The sequence below is a fragment of the Lontra canadensis genome, unplaced genomic scaffold (assembly GCF_010015895.1).
Source record: "Lontra canadensis isolate GAN:19392208 unplaced genomic scaffold, GSC_riverotter_1.0 scaffold66, whole genome shotgun sequence".
In the NCBI taxonomy this organism is placed as follows: domain Eukaryota; kingdom Metazoa; phylum Chordata; class Mammalia; order Carnivora; family Mustelidae; genus Lontra; species Lontra canadensis.
Window position 1 is genome coordinate 1,922,269 of NW_022631060.1, and position 21,836 is coordinate 1,944,104.

Here is a 21,836-nt window from a genome sequence, read left to right on the forward strand (position 1 = left end):
ATGGGGAGAAAAAATTCTCCGGGTAAACGGCTTTTCTGGTATTCTATATATTTTTTTTCCTTAAACTGTCACCTTACTTGGTTTTCTCTACATTTTAAAAAGACACCCGGAGCTGCTCTCGAGGATAAGCACATCACTTAACACTTGGCCAGCCGGGCGGGGGGCCATGTTCTGAAGTGGAGGTGGGGATGGGGTTGGGGACAGGGGGAAAAAAGCTACAAACATGTAGCCTCTGTCCCAAGGGAATGTGCCTCTCCAACCCTGGGGACCCCCTCACTGACCGAGTGCTACGTCAGAAACGTGCAGGGAAGAGGAAGGGTTCCGGTCCAACTCCGTCTCTTCCCTCTGAGCCAGAGGGTCTCGGGTGACCCTGCATCTCACATGCCACAGCTCGTCCCACATGCCACGTCTCTTCTCCTGTTAGATGTCACGTGCCCCGTACACGCACGCAGAGGCAGCAGCCATCGCCCCACGGGTACCGCAGGACTCTGCTGCTGCAGCTGTCGTCGGCAGCAACCACACCCAACTTGGATGTTATGGGAAAAGCAATTCCATTTGCCTGTGTAGAAAATGGCCCCCGGAGTGGTGGTCCTCAGACCTCTGAGCTGAGCTCACCTGAGTCAGGCCCCACTTCCTCCTCGCTCATCAGAGGTAGGAAGCACCTCCACACTGAGCGAGGGGAACTATTAATACATCAACAGTCAAAAGGTGGAAAGACACCAAATCTGAGACTTCACCTGCCTGCTAGCGCCAGGTTCTCCCACAGTGAGTAAAATAGGTATGTACCTGGGGGATGCAAGCCCATGCTTACATCGAACCTGAAAAATGAAAGCCTCTATGGAAGCAGGCCACAGCCGGCCCAACCTGCCTCCGTCCTCCCGCTCCTGGAGTTCACAAGGGTTCTTCACTGCTGAGGTCCGATGTCCCCATCTCCCAAGGGCAGTAGCTTCCTCTAAAACAAGGAAGCAGCCTTCTTGGGGGAGGGGCTCCACGTGTGAAATGAAAAAGCCCCAGGAAAGGGAACACCTAGTACAGCGGGTTCTTCCAAGAGGCAACCAAGCACGAAGCAGCAGCGGGTGGTAACTGGCTCTGCCAGGCTCCCCGGCAGCAAGCAACCTCAGGGGCCTTCTCTACGTAGGAGGGGCAAGTCCACTGAGGCGGCTGGGCAGCAGGGAGGTGGGAAGGTTCAGCCCTCTGGGAGGTCAGGGAAACGAACCGTCAATATGTAAGAGGGAAAAGCAAGAACAGGAGAAGCTTCTCGTAAGGGAATCTCTGTTCTCAGAGTCCCTCCTCAAAGGGCTGGGAAGGTAAAGGAGTTAAACAAAGAAGTGGTATGTTAGCAAGGGGTTTGGACCCTCTTGGCCCCACCAAGCCTCGTGCGGAGGGCAGGAGCCTGGGCATATTTTGGCACACCCAGTCACTCTCCCGGATCCTGCAGGGAGGATCCGTTTCCTTTGGGAAGAAAGTCTTCCTATCAGCCTCACCACTGAACTGCTCCTGGACAATCAGAAACTCCTACATTTCCTTGGACAAAGCACCATTCTCTGTGGAGACCAGGGGCCTGGACAGGTTTTCTTCCTGTCTGCCAGCCCTCCCAACCACACAAAGTCTTCAGGTTCCTTCCCCTGACAAACAGGAGGGGTGGGACTGGGAGGGCTGCCAGGCAGTCTTCAGTCCTGTAGGGCAGAGGGTATTCCCTGGGTGTCTGAAGGGGGTGAGGGGTTTGGAGGAAGGGGGGGGGTGGAGTGGCCTCCGTCCTTTAGTCCTGATCAAGGTGAGGAGATGCAAGTCCATTAAAAAAACATTTGCTTCCAACCAGACTCCTGCAATGAGAACATCAGAAGAAAAGAAAACACACGTTAGTGGTTACCTTCCGACTGATGGGCTTACGCGAGTTACACTGGCATCCTCTGAAGTTACAATGTTTGAAGTAGGGTATATACACAGACAGAACGCAAGCCTGGGAAAGTGAAGGAAAGAAAGCAGGATTGTCTGGGGGTGTCTGGCACTGTGCGCAGTGCAGGAATGGTTACAGGAGCCACAGTGAGTAGAGAGAAAAAAGCGGTGACATCTCACTTTAAGGTTAGGGGAAAACAGACAATGAAACGAAGTTTCAAAGCAGTTTGACTGAAAAGGAGACTTTGCCCAGAGAAGTATGGAAACTACGACAATCCAAGGAGAGTTGCGATAAGGAAATATGGGGAACTGAATTACCATTTCAGAAAATCTGTTCTGAGCAAGTCAGAGCTTACCTTAAGGGGAGGGGTAAAAATCTGGAAATGGGAGGTACAATGGTAAGAAAACAAGTGTGCACATAACCAAATCCGTTCACCCCCAAACACCCAAGAGGCCCTAGCAGGGAGCATGTACTTACACAGGAAACTCCTAAACTTTTCTCTCCAAGAAGCCCTGTTTAAAACAGACTCCAAACAGTGTTCTTGCAAGTACGTGTGCATGCATACACACAAGGGGCCGGGGATCTTCTAACCTGTACTAAAGCTCAAGGGATTCTAGGTTTTTCCCCAGACAATAGCTTTGAGTGAGGGACCAAGAAACAGCCTAATACCAAGAGTTATCTGGCCAGGCCAGAACAGAAAGCAGAGCATGGAGATGAAAGAGCCAGTAGTCCCCATTCAAGAAACCTAAAAGCACAATTAAGAACTTCTGCCAAACGTTAAGACACTGTTAAAGCCACTCACTACATGTCTACCAAACTTTAGGTCCCTGGTATACCCAAGCCCTTTCCCAGTGCTGCAGCATCAGTAAGCTGGGAAGCGGCCTGGTCATCTGACCGCATAAAACAGAACTCATAGGCGACAAGAGAAAGGGAGATTAAATTCAGGCTTGGTGCTTCCGCTAAAGGCCAAACCCACAACACAGCCTGCACACAAGTGCTCACTTTATGGGTGCTCTTCTGTAACCCGGAGGAGCTATCCAAGGGGGGGTGGGGGGGATCCACAAGCTGCCTGACCCTTTGATGTTCTGAAATGGAATATTTCCACTTGGGATCCCCAGAATCTGTTACAGAGGCCACTGCCTTCCGGCTTCTCTAAACACCTATACTGCAGGCATCTGTCTCATTTCCTGTGAGGGAAAACTGAAGCCCTCTGTGCCTCTCCACTCCACACCCTCTGCGTTTCTGAATCTTTGCACTGGATCAAAACTGAACAGAATGTTTAGTTTTCACTGGACCAGGAGGAAAGGAATAAGGTGAGAACGATTACATCTTAAGTAGGATAGTATCTCCAAATAATGAGCCAAGAGCCAAGAACCACGAGAAGTTGAAGCCAAAGCCACATATTACCTAAGGATATCCTCAAATTCCAAAGCATACACACATATACCCGAAAACAGATGTAGTTTGGGAACTGTCCATACAAGACAAAACACAGGATAACTAGTACATCAAGAAAAATCAACTGTAGCACCCAGTTCTTAGAGCCTATGGATACATTTGGTGGTAATGTTTGGATGCAGGCAGAAGCCCAAGTGGCCAATGAGACTGTGTCCTAGTGGTGGTGCCCACCCTGAGGCAGAAGGGACAGAAAAGCTTGCTGTCTGTACTGCTGCCTCTAGACAGACACACCTTTTGGCTCTCAGGGAACACTGTCCATACAATATGAACACTAGTATCTTCTAACTAAAACATGTCGTACACAGAGCTTGCACAGTTCTCCAGCTAAATGGGCCCAGGCACCATCTCCCCAATGAGACGTCCTATGTCAGGATTTGGTGACTGCAGATAGAATGCAGAGTCCTTAAGATGAGATGTGAGAAAATGACATTTTTGGAGTGCCTGATGCAATTCTTTTGGACTAGTTATTTGGAAGGAATGAGTGACATATCTAAGGGATAAAACATGGGGACCCAGAAAACCTGTTTCAGAGTTCCTTTTCCTCCTCTTGTCAGAGGCCTGCACCAGCCAAATGACTGTTTTCTGGGAACTACTGGGTTGTAGGTTTTTCAGTTATCCAAAGTGCATCACCTCATAATGGGGGAAAAAAAAAACCCATTTTATAGGCAGAAGAAATGAAGCAAAATGACGGCTCCTGTTTCAGGTTCAGATGTTCAGTCCCCAAAATACTAATTGTCAGTGGATCTCACAACTTCTGTCAAAAGGCTATTAGAAGCAAAGCTGCCAGGAACTGTGACATGCAGTTCTATGTTCTAACTGCTAAAGGGAAAGTGGCCACGGAGACTGTAATTCATGCTCTGCACGGACATGTACCTCCCTGGTCACTATTCTAGTCTCTTCCACTCAGAAGGACCCACACTGTGAGCAGCAGGATTAAGGAAGGGGTGGCCCCAGACCACAGCAACACTAGCAACTGTGCTGGCTCAAACAAGAGCAGGGAGACGCTGCTGCTGCCACAGAAGGGATAGGACAGGAACAGAGGTTTACCCTGATGCTCACCCTCCCGCCCACCCCGAGGCCGAATTAGGCCAGAGCTTTTTGTGAGCTCCACTCCCCCTAGAGCCCTGGAGATACATGGGTACCTCCCCAATCTCAACCTGTTGCAAAACCTAGAAAGAAGTATCTAGAACGCACAGTCTATTGATTTTATATGGATTAGCTTAGATTTCCATGACATCAAGCATTCTAAAATTTTGTGGAATAAACGAGTGGTTTAAGAACAGAGAAGGAAGGCAGGTAAAAAATGTTAACTTCTCATTTCCCACTCATTCACCTCCTAAAGAAGGTAAAAAGAAATTTCCAGCTCTAACTGCTTATATTAATGGCAGATAATGCCAAACAACAAAGTAGAGGGCGGCAGGAACACAGGACAGAACTCTTCTTGTTAGGATGCGGTCAGTAGGCCAAACACTGCTCTTTCCGTTTCCAGTCCGGCTCTGCTGGTGAACTACAGGCATTCCCAGGGAGTGGAAGGGGCTCTTTCCCTGTCTTCATCCATTCACCCTTCTAGCCCCCCTAAAGGCAGGGTGGAGAGCCGTTCTCCATCCTCACCCTCCTGCCAGTCACTATCACCTCAGATCAACCAAACTGCAAACCCCACCACCCCACACAGACACAACAAACAAAAAACAAGGACATTTTCACAACATACTTGATGTGGAACCAAAGTCAAGATGAGATACTAAAGTCATCTGGGTCATTTAGTAACTTCCAAGAACCAAAACCAGATCACCCTAGCCAGAGTCTAGACTGCTTTTAAAGGTCTCCAGAGAAACAGAATCAAAACCACTCTTGCTTGCTTATATACCAGAAACAAATTTTGCTGGGAGCTTTCAGTTGGGATAGCTAAATCGGCGGGACAGAATGATGGGGCTGTGGTGCCTTCCCCCTACCCCTCCCTCAACCCAACCACTGAGGCCTGTCTGAGGATGAAGACAGACAAAGAGCAGAGCTGAGGGATGCGGAGGGGTTAAGTCCTGAGGACACAGCTGGAGCCCCCAAACCCAGCCAAGCCTAACTCAACTTCTCCATAACCCGAGTTAATATAGTTCCACTTACAACTCTTCTGCTTTTGTTTTTTGTTTCCCAAACAAATATATCCTTCCATTGAAATACCCTCCACACAGTCTCTATATTATTAAACATGATTATTTGTCGAGATCAGCTTTCTCCTAAAGCATCCTGAGTTTCAATATCCTTTTAATAGATGTTAATTCTTAAAAATCATCCATGTTGCGCCTCAAAAACCTACAAGTAGGCAGTGGTCTTACTTTTTTGTCCTGGTCAATTTCCTGAAAACACCTTGCAAGTTTAGTGGGGTGAAGATATAACTGGATATCGTCTACTGAGAACTTGGTACGTGACGAGTACCACGAGTGCTAATGCTCTGGCTGGACTGTCTCACTGAATTCAGCGAGACAGCTGCTTGTGCGATCTTCACTTACAAATGAGGAAACTGAAGAACAAAGTAACACGGCCAGCAGACACTATGTTCTCAGCCCGGACGCCAAGCTGTCTCTCAGATACCAGGTTAAGGCAGACAAGACACAAAACCAGCTCAATCTCAGGTCCATTTCAGGGTGAGACTTCTCCAAACAAGCAGGAAGAGCAGGAAATCTGCCCTCCTCAATTTTCCGTTACCTAAGTCAAAAAGTCCTCCCTTTCTCTTAATTTGCTTTCAAAAAGAGCAGACTCTTCATGATCATGATTTTTTTCTTTTATAAGATCGCCCACAGCCAGGAGCGGGGCTTCGTCCCACCTTTCTCAGTGGTGCCGGTCCCGTTCTCTATCCCGGTGTCTCTCGTGCTCCCGGTTCCTTTCTTGGAAATACTCATCATGCCGATCTTCGTTATGAAGCAGGTCCCGATGCCTCCTGCTGCTCTCCCGGGACCGGCTAGGTGACCTCTCTCGGGACCGATGTCTTTTCCTATTAGAAAGATCCTTCAGCCTCACTCGGAGGACCTACCACATGCCTTCCAAGAGTGTTGTGTTTTCGTGTTTCCGGTATTTGTCTGAACCACTTTTCTACTATGGGCCCAATGTCTGAGAATGTTAGCTCTTTGAGGACTGCTAGTCTTTTTTTGGGAAAATATTAACAGTCAAATGTGTTGAGATCTTACTAATGCATCAGGCACAGTGCTAGGAGCTTTACATGCTTATCTCACCTAATCTCTACAATAGATCTCTAAGAGAAGTACTGCTATTGTCCCTTTTCCAAAGACGAGAAGAGTGTTTAGAAAGCTGACTGACTGCTATACTCAAAGCCATACAAGTACTTGGGAGCAAAACTAGATCTGAATCCAAGCACGTATGGCTTCAAAGCCCATGTTCTTAGCCATCCACCAGTCTATATTCCTAAACAGCCCGCTGCCTCACCGTGCTGGGTGACAACACGGACTGCACACGTTACGGCATGTGTTGATGCAGATGCTTGATTAATTCCGTCCCCTTAAAGACACCAGGGCGAGGCCGGCTCTTCCAGCCAGGGCCTTGCCAGCTCCCCTGGGCTCTCTTCCTCCCCCTGCCAATCCCTGGAAGAGTGCTGCTTGCGGCTGGCAGGCTGCTGAAGCAACCAACAACTCACCTGGACGAGCTCCCGCTGGCACCCACACTGTAGGACTTGGCTTCAATGCCATGAAGACAGTCCTTAAGAGAGGAGATGAGGACACGGCAACGCTCATCATTGGCGACCCGGGACTGTTTGATAACAGCAATGGCTGTGAGCAGCGTCTCAATCGCGTCACTGTAATCCCCTGACAGGGGACGGATGGGAAAGGCCAAGGATGAGCAGAGGCAGTAAACTAACTGGACCGAAAGGAGAACTCAGGAGGACACAAAGCAAGAGTAACTAGTTGTCCCACAGAACCATGGTAAGATGGATGAGGCTTAAGCGGCAGGTAGAAGAGTAGACGGCACCTATATTCCAACAGTCTGCAATCAGACAGGTTCTCGGATGTTGCCAGTGGAGGTACAAACCGGGGCAGGGTGGTCTGAGGGTGATCTGACAATATCCATTACAATAAACAATGTGCATACTTTCTGACCCAGCAATTCTAAGAATATTCTACTTCTGTTCACAAGTATGTATGCTTAACAATGTTATGTTTCACCATTATTTTATCAAAAAATTAGACATAACCTAAAAGTTGCTTCAGTAGGGTGCTATATAAACTATGGGATGTTGGTTTTATAAAATACTACATAGTTGTTAAAAAGCACACAATACATCTACAGGTAAACAAAGTAATCCACGTAAAGCGCTTAGCACAGTGCCAGGCACACAGTAAGGGCTCGATAAACATTAGGCATTATTATATATTGACAGATGTCCAGAATATATTAATTTCTAAAAATCTGCAAAAACAGTATTCCGTTTTTGTAAAAAGAATAAAAATTCTATATATGTTGTCCTATGCACAGAAAAAAAAAAATCTGAGGGACAGACACTAAATTGTAGAAGGTGGTCTTGGTGGTGGTCCTTGTATAGACTTTTATTAATTACCACTGCACGTTTCTAAGTCTGAATTACTTTGAATCTATAATCAGATGTGTACACATGTATATGTAATGTATATCTAACACGTCTATATGTGGAGTGTATTCATACATATGTATTTTTTAAATTATGCTGCCATCAAGAACTAGCCCCTTCATTCCCCAAAGGTGAGCAGTGCTTGGCTCAGGGATCATGGTCAGGGGCTGGCTACTTGCAGAATGCTTTCCCAAGCTAAATCTAGCACATCCAGACAGAAGATAATGCGAGGAAAGCATGAAACCAGACAGGGGTCCAGTGATGAGGACTGGCAGCCTCCTTTGTGCAGGGCAGTGAGAAGAGATCAGAAACTGTGGAGGAACTTTGATTCTGTGGAGGTCCAGGAACACCAGGATGTCAGCTCTACTGGGATGGGGAATTTCTGCTTATTTTTAGGCATTCATTAAGTATTTGTGGTTTGAATGACTTAAATGAGAACAAAAAGGAAGGGAGATAGAGATTCAGTTACTGATTTCTCTAAGTGAAGGAGCTGATAAGGAAGTACAATGATTATTTCCTTTATACTCCTCTGTATATTGGACTTGTTAAAATGAGCACAGATTACTTTCTAATTAAAAAATCCTTCAGATGTCAATGAAAGTTTTCTGGAGGGAAAAAAAAAAAAAAGAGAGAGAATACATGTATTTCCTGTCTTTAACCTACTCTGTGGATTCAAATTTTGCAGCCAAAGATGAGAAATTACAGAAAACAGATGGTAATATTTAGTGTTAACTTACTTCTTAGGAGATCTGACAGTCTACATTTACATTAATGTGGGAAACTCACAAGAAGGAAGCGAGTATGACTCATATCATAATGTGAAACTTGGACCAGAACCCTATAAAGAACCAAAGATTCCATGCCAGGGCTCTCCGAGTCACAGCTTCTGGTTCTGCCCACTTAATACTGACAGCAGGGCAGAAGTTAGCTGTAAGGACATACTATCTCTTACGATGACACCCAACAGACTTGCCTCTTTCTAGGATAGGCTACAGGGAGGCCAGCAGTTCTGTCTAGACCCCAAATATAAAGAGATTCCATATCAAACCACATCTAGTTGGGGTATCAGTCCTAAAAAAACCTGGGATCTATACTAGGCACTACAAAGACACTAGGTCCACTGATGAACCACTGAGATCTCCAAAAGGCCAGGAATTTCATTCTACAACAAAAACTACAATCAGATACTATTAGTTATTTATAATCTAGTCACTAAGTTTGTCTTCATGGGGCAGGTCTGGATACAGACTAACTACCACCACTAGAGCTTCCCCAAAGCCGTTCAAGCAGGTTATATATTACCCAAAATGTGCCACTCCAGAGAATCTAACAGAGCTCCAATTTTATCCTGTTGAACTTCTTGCCAATGGAAATGACAAAACATGGAAAAACTAAAGGTAAGGAGAAAATGGCAAAGATAAGGGTGAGTTACCTGCACTGGCTCCAGCTACCGCTTTGGAAATGGCACTGCTGGAAATTGCTCTATTTCGCTTCATGATCTCTTCAAATTCTGCTTCACTCACTGTAGAGGGCGGAGGGCCCGAATCTCGGCTGCACAGAAATAATACCATTCCTGATTGCCCACACTTCTTATTATCTTTACCAGATCCTACCATACAGTGTCAATCATGCTCTCCTACATAATGTCTTAAATGCTTCTCAGCCTGCTCACGTTTTATGTGTTCACATTCTCTTCAAGGACAGGATTTACAACATATTCTTTTGTAATTCTGGCGTGACCCGATAGCGCTAGACATTCACAGCAACCCTAACAGCCACATACAGCACTTGATTTAATCAAGCTCCTTAAAAAGGGATGCGGAAGACATGGTTTGGGTCAAGAGACTTAGATGCAAATGAAACACCAAATAAAAAAACATTATCTAACAGATGGTTAACTATTTCCCAGGACTCAATACTATGACAACAGAGTTTCCACAAGGGAGAACACAAGAATTCACACTCACTTCCTCAGGGAGAATAAAATGCTTAACACATGGTGTGCCCTACTATACCTGGCTCAGATCTGAAAGGAACAAGATAGTCCTTACCTGCCATGGTGGTTATAGGGTGCGGAGGCCTTCATGTAAGTATCTGGTGGAGGCCCCACTGTAGCATTTGGTGGGGGGAAGAAGGCTGGATTGAGGTGAAGGGCAGGTGGGATGGCCCCAGGGGGAGGTACAGCCAGATGAGGAGGTAATCGAGGAGGAGGGGGCATGAGATGCTGGTAGTGGATGCCAGGAGGAGGAGGAGGGACCCCAAAACTTGAGGAGAGAGGAGGAGGAGGTGGAATTGGGGGTGGGGGCAAACCCATCAGGGGGAGGGCTGAAGGAGGGCGATTGAAGTAGGGTAGCACACTGGGGGGCTTATCCACACGGGCCGATGAGGGTACAAGGTTCTCAGAGGGTGTGGCCCGTCCATCAGCAGAATCACTAGAATCCCGGGAATGGGCCCGTGGAGGTATTCCTATGAAGGAAAACAGAACTAACGTTACTGCCCAAAGCTTTACATGTACCCATGGAACCAGATCATCCTTCAGGAAGAGTCCTCTGACACCATACTGAAGAAGGCGACAGGCACCTGAGAAAGAAGGTAAAATCATCTACTCCTTTTTCTTTGGCCTCAGAAAGAAAGGGCAGAGGCAAGTTAGTTAAGTCATAAACCCAGAAAGCAGTTATCACCAATTCCATGTCAAAGAATGCTCTTTATCTAGAACTTTATGCTTCACACTTAATTTATCCTTCGATTTGTCTTCTATTTCTAAATGCAGGACCCTAATTAATGCATGAGAAAATGACACTGTTGAGAAGTATGTTCATTACTGTTCTGGTGGATTCAAGCAGATGTGAAATCACCCATCCCTGATCAAGAGGTTCAGGGCCTCTCTCCTTCGACCAGTACTAGTAGACCTGAGATCAGTACTATCCTACTGTGCACCTGGAATTTTCTCTTTGCTGGGAATTTGGGAAAAGTAAGAGAAGGGCAGGGGATAGATACTTCCCCCATCCACATACCAAAACTGTCACTGGGATGGGGAAGAGACATACGCCACAGAAGACTAGAGGTCAAGTGAGAAGCAGAGAAAGTGGGAGGTAAGCCAAGATAAGATGTGCCCACAGACGGAGCAGATGGCACAGATGACAGCAGGGCCTCCTCGCAAAAGCTTAGTTTAAAAAAAAAAGCCTCCCGTTTAGGGAACTCCCACTGTATTTCAATGGCCCAAACACTGTACCCCACAGGAGGATCCCCACAGCACGCTGGTATGGTGCTGGGCACAACCGGGGCTCACACATGCTTGTTTACAGCTGGGGATATGGCTGGCCATTGTCAAGTCACTCAGTTAAACTTGTTCACTCTCGCCAATTTAACAGTCTACTCCAAGCCTGGTTCATGTGGAATCCAACAGAACATGATCCCATGGCCTTAGGAGTCTTGGAAGCAGAGAGATGCTGTTGGCAGTCAAATGTGGACAGAAAGGTGAGTGCTCCTAAAACTAATACTTGCTGGTAAACTCAACTCCGGTTTCAGGCATGGGGGGGACCCATCATCTCAGCAACCACCTCGCTTTGTCCTCTGTGGTTTATCACTGGTGCCGGTCATGGCACACTTGTGCTTCATGTTTCATCCACATGGCAATCTGTTTCTTCCCTGAGTTCTTTCAAACCAAAGAAAGACGTATTAGCAAGTGGGATCCTCTGAAAGTTAGCCATCTTCCCAGCTACTCTTCCTACTTGTGCAAGGGTTCTGTTTTGTATCTATGGCTACAATCCCAAGAGGAGCGACCATTTTTAAGCAGAGAAGTCCACCAGCTGTACTTGGTACTGTACTACACGACAGAGCAGAAAACCACCACTCAGTCACTGACATCATTTCAGCAAAGAAAGGGAACACCGAGGAGTAAACAGCTAAGTGGAAGTAGGAATGCTATCCCTAATGCAACTGTACATTTATGCAGCTTAGAAAAGTCAGAAAAGGGTCAAATCATACAAAAGCTCTGAAACAGAGGAACTTGAAAATTCAAGCTGTTAAAGAAGAAAAGTATGTGCCTTTTAACCCAGAGCAATGGGAGTTCACACTATACCCATCTAGGCTCTCAATCCAGTCAGAAGAACAGTTATTCCTACGCAAGAGAGACGTGGCCTATCTCCACCTTCAATCAATCGATACAAGATCCCAGTGGACCACCCAATGAATACAAAGCACTATTTTGAGAGCAGAATCTAAGAAATGACAGAATGCAAGTGATGACACTTTCCCCACGACCCCCACCCCTCACCCCCACTGTCAGAACAGAAAGAAAAGGCAGTTGGCTGCTTCGGGCAAGGCCGTGCAGGGTGGCTGCACCTTGTGAGGTCAGGAAAATCCAAGGTCTGGTCCTCAGGTTTCGCAGATTCAGAAACTCGACTTTAGAAGTTCACCCAGGGGTGACTGTACCCTAGAAAATTGATTCACGCTAACCAAACTCACAAGAGACTGATTCATAAACCAGAATGCCAATTTATTAATTTACAGTGAGAAATGTAACTGCCAAGCAGACCGGAATACTTGTGTCGGCTGGTCAGCGCATTCTCTTCCCAGTAGGAGAGCCTGGTTGGGAAACCAAATTAGTATCAGAAGGTGGCTTGGTGAGTACAGAATCAGAACAAAGGGAGTAAGGTGAACTCAGGGAAACTATCACCAAGCTAAGGTCGTGTAATGCAGCTTTATTAGTAGGAAATACTTGCCAAGCAGATTAAAGTATCAGGTAACTGAATGGGCACCCTGTCCCCTGGACAGTGCTGGAGAAATATTGTTAAACTCTTCTTTTCCAACATGCCTTTTGGTTGATTTCTTACAAAGCACCCTTCCAGCCCATGTTTATGATGAGATTATAGCCATCTTTACAAACATTACCTGCACGTTAGGGCGGCTGCTTGTTAATTTATAAAGAGCACATGTTACAATTAAGCCCATTCACTTATACACTGATTTTTTACACAAAACCACATAATTTAAAGTTGACAGGAACTTTAAACATCATGTATCTATTTCAGAGAGGGGAAGAGGCCCTAAGCGGTACAGTGACTTCCCCAAGGTCACACAAGGAGTCAGTGGCAGAACCAGACTATAACTGGAACCTACCTTGCAGCACAGTGCTCTTTTTTGTACACAGCCTCATTTTTGGGTCTACTAATTGCCCATGCCACCACCCACAACCACCACCACCACCCCCCCCCAACTCCTCCACGCTGGAGGCAGAGCCCATACAATAGAAAACAAACCCGCACACAGAAAACAAACCCACAAAATTGCCCCCTTCATACAGATGGTCTCCACGTACCCCCTCTTGGGACTCGGACGCACTCACGTTTCCGAGCCTGTGCCTCAAACTGTGACAGGTTTTGCCGGGTGGCCGGCCTCACGTCCACTTTTTCTCCATTAAGAACTTTTCCTGGAAGGAGTTCCAACAATTTGTGGACAGAGTTTTCAGAGGCTACCACCACCTCAGCATACCTTGGGGAAGAAAAATTAAAAATGAGTGAGATCTACTAGTCAAGCAAGAGAGGAACAAAGAAACTCTCTTCCACTTTTAGTGAAAATGGGTAAAGCAAAAATACCTTGCTAATACAACATAAACAAAACTAGCACCAATGAAAAGGTGTCAGTCTATCTTCCTATTATTTGGAATCAGAAATTAGTTCTTTTTGCCCCTCGATGGATGGACATTGTTACATTGCAGCCAGGTCCCCGTTCTAAGGTGGTCTGTCAAAACCAAGGCAATAACCTGGGCCAGGGGTCAGAGGGATTAAAATCCAGGGACAAAATACATCGCAGCTCTGTTATCCTAATGATGACAAACTAAACGGGACTTCTCAAATCCAGACCTCACCCTTTGGACTGGCCATTTGCTCGATTCTCTGCAAATTTCAACTCCACCACATCATAGACTCCTATAGAGCGAATAACCTGGATCAGCTGCTGGTCTGTGGTCCACTGGGGCCGGCAAGATGGAAAAGGAAGAAATGTCAACAGCTACACCCCCTCCCCACCTAGAATGTCCCAAACCCTTTCCCCAAACCTAGGATTCTAATCACAGCCATGACCTCCCACAGAAACCCAAGAGCCCACCAACAGTTCAATCAGCGCAGGCTTTTTAGATTACCCTCACCCACCCAGAATTCCAAAGCCCCCCACTCCCCTCCCAATCCCCATCTTTTAAGATTAAGAAAATTAAAACCTATTTTAACTTTGACCGCCATTTGGGCTGCCTGGTCGTCAGTTAAAACAATGATTACTAACAGCTTTTAATGAGAGACCTGACAGGCTACAGTTTGACCACTGTCAGGAACTTTTCCCTCAGTATGTCCATTTCCTAATTTGGACCCTCCCTCCACCAGCCCCAAAACATGTCTGTCACCAAAGAACTTTTGCAGAACAACAATCGCCACCTACCCTGAATATACTAGAACTATCAAGGTCTTTGATCCCTGTCACCCATCGTTATCAAAGAGTTCAAGGTGTTCACTCTGAAATCTCATCCCACAGATGACCCTGCTAGACATAAAGCCCCAGGGTCAGGGGCATTAACAAGATGGCAGAAAAAGCAACTACCCACTTATTGCTTTCTTCGGCACCAGTACGTCCTCAGGATAGTTCTCTTTCAGAGATCAATCCAACCTGATCCCAGGAAAAAGAAATCCAACCCCATCAGAGCACAAAACAGTGCAACAGTGGTTTTTGAAAATGCCATCACCTCCCAGCGCTCTCCCTCCAGCCTACCCAGAAGGCTTTGTGGTTCCCCATGCTCACCCAGGAGAAGCTGCCCACGTAGACAGCAGCTCGCCTATTGCGGAGGCCGCTGTACGTGTACAGGATCGCAGGACTCTTGTTATTGGGCTTGGGAGACGGCTCCTGGCGAGCAGGAGGAGGTGGCTCAGTGCTGCTGCTTCTATCATCTGAGGGCTGGGAGGTGGCTGTCAACACGTCATCATAGAGGTCAATCTGATCTGTATTGTTGAACTCTGGGTCCTAAGAGATGGGTTGGCAAAGGTGGGTTTGCAGACCTTCCACTGGATTTATTCTGTTTCATTCTAGTTTACTTAGAATCCACAGTCAAATACTTCCTAAACAACATACAAAAACTTCCCTGTTCTAGTCTAGGAAACTAGGCAAGAATAATTTTTCACTTAAAACCATTTCACTGAATTATGCTTCTGTAGGTTTTTCTCTCAAGACCCTGTTAGTAGTCTGCAATGTTTCCAGCTTCAGCCAACTGTAAGAATCAAAAGGTACATGATGATTACAGAAGCAAACTAAGAATGCATAAAGATGCACCTGCTACTGTTGTCAATGAGGTCAGCTTCTGAAGGGCGACATCTAAGCGTAACGAAGACTTATTTTCCACATCTTGTGCTATTTCCAAAATCAAGACTTACAGAAAACTTACTACTCCATTTAATGAGAATATATTCATCTCGAAATAAAAAGCAGGGGGAAAGCATATTAAAGTGAGAACCCAGAATGCAAAAAAAGAATCAGAGCTACTGGTTTAAACTTTCAGATTTACACAAATGACTCAGAGAAGCTCTAAAACTCAACAACCCATCTTTCTAGTAACCATCAAAGAAACATTTTTAAAAAAGGGAAAATACTCTGGAAGATTTTCCCTTACTATTTCTCAGATGATAATGCAGCTCCAATATATTACCGTGACTCTTAATAAATAAGAGATTTTTCAGAGCAACAGCAGAGATGTTCAAGGATACACAAAAATAGTGAAGTTCTCTTCAATCTAAGGGTCAGAAAAAAGGACAAACACCCACACCAAAAGCTATGCCACAGTAAGCATTTACAACGTGAACGTGTACTCCAAAAACACAATACGAAGTATACTTTATGTGTTATGTTTACTTGTTTATTGCTATCATGGGCTGAATTTGCCTGTTCCCACAAAAATGCTATGTTGGAACCTATTCCCCAATGTGATGGTATCAGGAGGTGGGGGTCTTTGGGAAACAATTACAATTAGACCAGGTTTTGAGGGTGGAACCTCATCAAGCCAAGAGCTTGCTTGCTCTGCTCTGCATCCATGAGGACACGAGCTGGCATTGTGCAACCTGAAGAGGGCCCTCTCTGCCGCCCAAACCTGACTTCAACCTTCCAGTCCCCAGAACCACGACAAGTACATCTGTTGTTTATAAGCCACTCAGTTTTTGGTATTTTCTTATAGCAGCCAAATTAACACCATATACCCCAAATCCTAAAACCGTAAGAGCTACTACCAGGAAATCTTAATGTTTCAGATTTGTGATGTCATCTCAAAGAGCTCTCTTTATGTTCCGGATCGAGAGTATTTTTCAGGAAATATTCTGAAACATCCCAACAGTGCTAAAGATGCTGCCGAACTGACAGAGACACACGTTCCAAGTGTTTTAAGGGAACTATAGCTCACTCACGTCATTGCTGTATTTTTAAAAAAGGAATAAAGGAAAAACCTACATTAAGTAACTTGTCTAGTTCCCTGAAGAAAGGGAGCACTTCCTCCGATGCAACTCAAGATGGGAAGCTCCAGTAACTTTCTCTGTTCGATTCCATCATAAGAACTGTAGGTTCTAAAGTGAGACTAGAGAGGGGACTCACTACAAAACTCATTCCTAGGCCTATATAACATCGCATGCTTCTGGAAACCATCTTTCAGTTTCTCAGTTCATCTCAAGTACAATGGAAGAACGTGCACACAAAAATAGCATTATCACTGTTCTGATAGTCAAGGGGAAAGGATTCTACTTCCTGAGGCAAAGAATAATTTCAAATACTACAAATTCTCTAAAAAAAACCCACAAGAGAGGAGTTTATACCTTGTAAAAATATCAGAGAGAATGGCAAAAGAGACTAACCTTTTTAGAGGGAATTTAAAAACAAGAAAGGGGGGGGGCAGTGTGGAACCCAGGTGGCTCCGTTGGTTAAGAGTCAGACTCCTGGTTTCCACTCAGGTCGTGATCTCAGGGTTGTGCAATCGAGCCCCATGGGCTCTACACCCAGCGTGGAGTCTAACTGAGATCGTCTCCCTCTCCCTCTGACCCTCCCTTGCTCGTGTGCTCTCCCCCTCTAAAATTAAAAAACTAAAATCTTAAAAAAAATCAAACAAGAAAAGGAATCAATGAAGACAAGTAAGCACAGAAAGACTGTTCTATGTAGTCAAATTACAAATAAATAAGCATCTTGGATAAAAAGAGTATGTAAAGAAAAGGAAGAGAAGAGAACATCAGAGAGCACAGGGTGGATAATAAATTAAGTGAAGTGCTAAAAACTTGACAAATACAATGAGTGTAAAATACTTCATAGCCCTTTTGTCTCAAAGAACTGCAACTTTAAACAAAATCATTTACTCACTTATTCATCGAGTAGGGATGGGGATATGCCTTATGGGTAAAGGAAAAAGAGGGAAACCACTGGATCCTCTCTGATGTTCTAATCCTTAGAGAGCACTACTTCACTCCAGGGCACTTTTTAAATTTAACTCAAGGATTCTGAAGTAAAACATAAAGGGGAATAAAGAAACACACCATTTTGGATACTCAGTGCAACCAAACTGGAATTCCTTCCAGGCAGTATCTGGGATTCAGAGACGTGTGTCTAAAATTTATAATACCAAAATTACCACTGATAATTGGCAGTGAACTAACACGCAGATCTGGACAGCTCAGAGACCACACACATCACCAGGAAAACTCCCATACTGCAAGCCTATGCCAACAATCTACTCTTTCAGAAACCCTTAGAGAGCACGAAAGACTCAAGTCCTGAAAAACCTTGTATATGGATTACCTTACCACTTTAAGAAGCACAAAAGGATTCAATGAATCCAAAATTGTCACAAGATTCAAATGGTTTCTCTGGGCCATAGAACCTCGGTTCAAAAAAGTTGGTGGGAACTGTTCTGATGCACAGAGCAGGCCTGTTGAGGAGTCTGTTGAAGAAACAACGTATCAAGTTCTGTTTGGATTTAAATCTACTAGCAACACCAATGCATTTTAACTTCTTCAGCTGGTAAAACAGAAAAACAGGTTAAGGGCCTGAGGTTTTTCTGATTACCATATATGAGCTGGTGGATTATGCAGTGTTGGATTAGATTAAAGCAAAATCTAATTCTACAAATTAAATGAAAAATACAATGTTTTACATGCATTGATGCTGAAGGTTTCATTCCAGGGAGATTAAAAAGTAAGTATGTATTTAAAACTAAATGAAAATCTCAAGAAAATTTTGTGTTTAATAGCATAGAAAGAATTAGGACTGTCTCTTAAACCTTTTAGATACAAAAGAACTTACGCAATTTTGAATTTAAATAAGAACTTCTCCACCTGTATGCTCAGTGTTTCTACCTTCCAACCCCCTTTTCCTGATATCTGAGGGAAGTAAGAAAAGCTAAGATTTATTGTTCTCAAAGCCACCTACCTGATACCATTGTTCTTCTAATTGTAACAAAAGCTCTAGAAAAGCTTTTGGCTTTATAAGGACTATGTCTAGTCCTCACCTTATGCCCTCCTTCCCTGCCATCCACTGTCCTCAACTACCAGGAATGGAACCTCTTTTGAACACAGGGATCCATTTCGTCCCTGTTCGCTCACTAGTCCTGACACTAACAGAAATTGCTCAATAAGTACTCATTGATGAAGTGGCAAACAGAATTGGGCAATGTGCAAAGCGTCTCCCTTAAGAGGCTAAACACTCAGTAAAGTGGCAGCTCTCACTTTTTCAAAGTGCTTCTCCCCAGTCCAAGAGAGCAGCTGTGAATTTCAACTCTGAGTGTGACAGGAGTAAAGCAGCTCTGCAAAAGAGGCTTTTACAGCCTATATCATAAGAGATCAGGGAGCCAGAACCACAGGGTTCTGTCCAGGGACTGTGTTCATTTTGCTTGGGGAGCAGAGTACATGTGACAGGGTTCTCGTGCATGGGTCGGCTTGGAATGAATCCTTAATATTCCTCAAACATTCTAAAATACAATCTGTACTGGCTGCCTTCAGTCTACCCTTGCTTTTAACAATCCCCGCCAAACAGAACTTAAGTCATTTCTTTAGCAGCCTCCAAATTACACTAAATCCAGCTCTACCAAAAATTAATTCACTAGGAGTGATGGGGGGTGAGCAGTGGGCGGAACCCCTCCTGGACCTTCCACAAATGGACATAAAACATTCAAAATCTATACTTCTTTCACCGTGCCAAGCATTAAATATTGTCTGTTCAGTATAAATGTCTACTAGATTCCACATGCCATCTCTGGCCTATCTTAAACTCACAAAAAAGCCTTTTCTAACTGAAGAGATATAACAAATTGAGGCTGATGACTTCTATCCTCACAAAACAGTGACCACTAGACAAGGCCTGTGCCTTGACTAGAACCTCCAACTTACACTGCTTAAGAAATGATGGATTTCCATTTTTTCAGACCAAATGTGGCTAGACCTGCACCATTCTGCCCATTTCTCAAAATGAATCAGCAGCATTGTTATCAACCCAGAAAAGGAAATTAAGGGGGGGGAAAGGGTTTTTATTATTAATAAATAACTACGAGAACCTCCTTTTCTTCCTGTCTTGTATTAAAAACAGAACAAAAGCAACCCACAACTTGTAAAGCGTAATAAAGATCTGATTCAAAGTAAACGGAAAACAGTGGTGTGTAACTACACTCCTATACTAAATCTTTCTTTTCATCCATAATTACTTGACTTGTTTGAACTTAAGTTTTTTTCCATATATTTAGGTCAACTGGTAGTCACGTGTAGAGGACTCAGTTTACCTGAGGAGACCTGGGAAAATGGCAATTAAACAAATTAACTGGTGACGCTGGTGGGTACAAGCTCACTATACTGTCCCACTTTTGTGTTCTAAAATCTCCACGTTAAAACAGGACAATGTGTTTTTTGTTAAATGTATACTTGTGCCAAGTAAAGAAAATGACATGTATAAAACCTCTATTGGCTTGTATAAAAGTCAGGGTCTAACCAGGGGACTTTCTTTCTCTAATCTTTTTATCCTCTTTCCAGGTCCTTATGTATACCCACTGAAAGATCCTAATGGGAAGAACCAGTTTAATCAAGTAAAAATGGGACTGAAAACAATCTGGGTAAGATAATTATCAAGTTTTAAAGAGACTATGGAACATTCTTCAGATTGACCTCAGTATGTTAGATTATCATTTCAAGGGAAATCACTACATAATGTTCCTTAACATAACATAGAGCAACCAACACATCCAGGGTATATAAGGGGGTCTACAAGTGCTTTTTAACTGGTTTATCCAATACCTTTACCTCTACCCTCAAAACAATTGGATTCACCAATAAAATTTATTTCACCAAAATGCCTATGTACCTCTTAAGACTAGAATCAAACTACTTAGAGAAGGAAGAGAGACCCAAAACAGTCAGAATGAAGCTGCGATTAAATGCTAAAGTACATCTTATACTGTGTTTTTGCACGATCTTATGGAGAAGAGGACTAAATTTCTCTAGCTGCCCTTTCAAAGCATCGAAAACGGGGGTGCCTGGGTGGCTCAGGGCGTTAAGCCTCCTCTTGATTTCAGCACAGGTCGTGATCTCAGCTCTGCACTGGGCAAGGAGCGCTTAAAAGTCTCTCCCCCTCTCCCTCACAAAAGAAAAAAAAAAAAAAGATCTGCAAAGGAACAGGTATGAACACTGTCCTCATGAATACTACAGCAAACGTTAAGTGTGATTTTTAAGTGTGGTTAGTCTTTGAGGAGACTGACACCCAAGTTTGGCCTCCTGGGGGAGCAAGTTCCACAGGTTGATTCACCATTCTATTAAACCTAATTTTTATTTGCTTTTAAAGCCTGTAAAATTAAGCCTTGGGAGCTTAAAATTAACATAAGCGGAATGATCAGACGTCTTGAAAGTCTGTGACAGAGTAAAATTTTAGACCCGATAGAGGGGATGTTCAGGCCTAGCAAGGCCTGCCGCAGCTTGGAACCGCTTCAAGTTTGACGAAAGTGATTCTTCAGCAGATCCAGGAAAATCCCAATGCTCCCGATGACCCCTCACCTGATTGAACTCCTCGTCAGCATAGATATCAATCAAGTCCACTCCTTCTGACATGGCTCCGGAAGGAAGATCGCGAGCCCGGAGAACGGACAAAGTAAGGAAGATGCCACTGCGGTATCCTGAAAGAGGCAAGAGTTAGAAGGCATGAGGGTCCCGGGCTAGGAGGAGAGCAATGGTTGCCAACCTCCCGTCTCCAGAGACGCAGCATCCCAGCAGCCCAAGCTCGGTCCACCCGCTCCGCTCCGCTCCGCTCCGCCCCGCCCCCGGCCTCGCGCCGCCCCTCGCTCTCCCAGGCCGGCGGGGCTCGCGGGGCTCGCTGCCCATCACCCTCGGGCCCGACCCCAGTTGCGCCGCAGCTGCCCGTGGCGCGACGGCAAAGTCCAGGCCTCTGCTCCTAGGGGCCCTGGGACGGCGCTGGGAAGAACGACGGCGGCAAAGCCCGCAGCCCCAGCCCGCTGCACCTGCCTAGGACCCAAAGCGGTCCCGGCTAGAGTCCCCGCGGGTCGTGGAGCTCCAGCCGCCTCCGCTCCCCACCCAGGCCTAGTCCTCGCCCCCAACTAGGCCCGCCCCGCTCCCTCCCCACAGACTCGGCCCCGCGCCCTCGGCCTCCTCCCTCAAAGGCCCGCACCACCCCGCGCCCGCCGACTCCGGCTACCCCAAACTCAACCGACCCCCTCCCAGTCTCAGCGCTGGCCCCGAGCCCTCTTCCGGCCCAGCCGGCCCACGGCCGCGCGCCCCCGTTACCGGGAATATGGCGGCGGCGGCGGCGAGTCCGGACTAGGCCCGAAGCGCGCGAACCGCTCTCGGCCCCAGGTCCCACCCCCCCTCCTCTGGCGTCACACGCACAGCC

The 21,836-nt window shown here is 45.5% G+C and overlaps 1 protein-coding gene across 9 annotated transcripts; it reads right to left on the reverse strand.

Moving 5' to 3' along the window:
• Positions 1 to 1,258: 1,258 nt before the first annotated feature.
• CPSF7 (cleavage and polyadenylation specific factor 7) lies at positions 1,259 to 21,815 on the reverse strand. 9 transcript variants are annotated; one of them, XM_032879170.1, is made up of 10 exons: positions 21,731 to 21,815; positions 20,987 to 21,105; positions 14,736 to 14,954; positions 13,816 to 13,919; positions 13,294 to 13,439; positions 9,998 to 10,412; positions 9,379 to 9,497; positions 6,999 to 7,167; positions 6,174 to 6,341; positions 1,712 to 1,823 (listed from the first exon to the last, which is right to left on the reverse strand). In XM_032879170.1, exons 2-9 carry the CDS (start codon positions 21,038 to 21,040, stop codon positions 6,179 to 6,181), a joined length of 1,389 nt encoding a protein of 462 aa, XP_032735061.1. In that variant the 5' UTR covers positions 21,041 to 21,105; positions 21,731 to 21,815; the 3' UTR covers positions 1,712 to 1,823; positions 6,174 to 6,178. The 9 variants fall into 9 exon arrangements, with proteins under 9 accessions (XP_032735062.1, XP_032735061.1, XP_032735058.1 ...); XM_032879167.1 differs by having other exon boundaries at positions 13,267 to 13,439; XM_032879168.1 differs by having other exon boundaries at positions 13,267 to 13,439; positions 21,658 to 21,776.
• Positions 21,816 to 21,836: the final 21 nt, after the last annotated feature.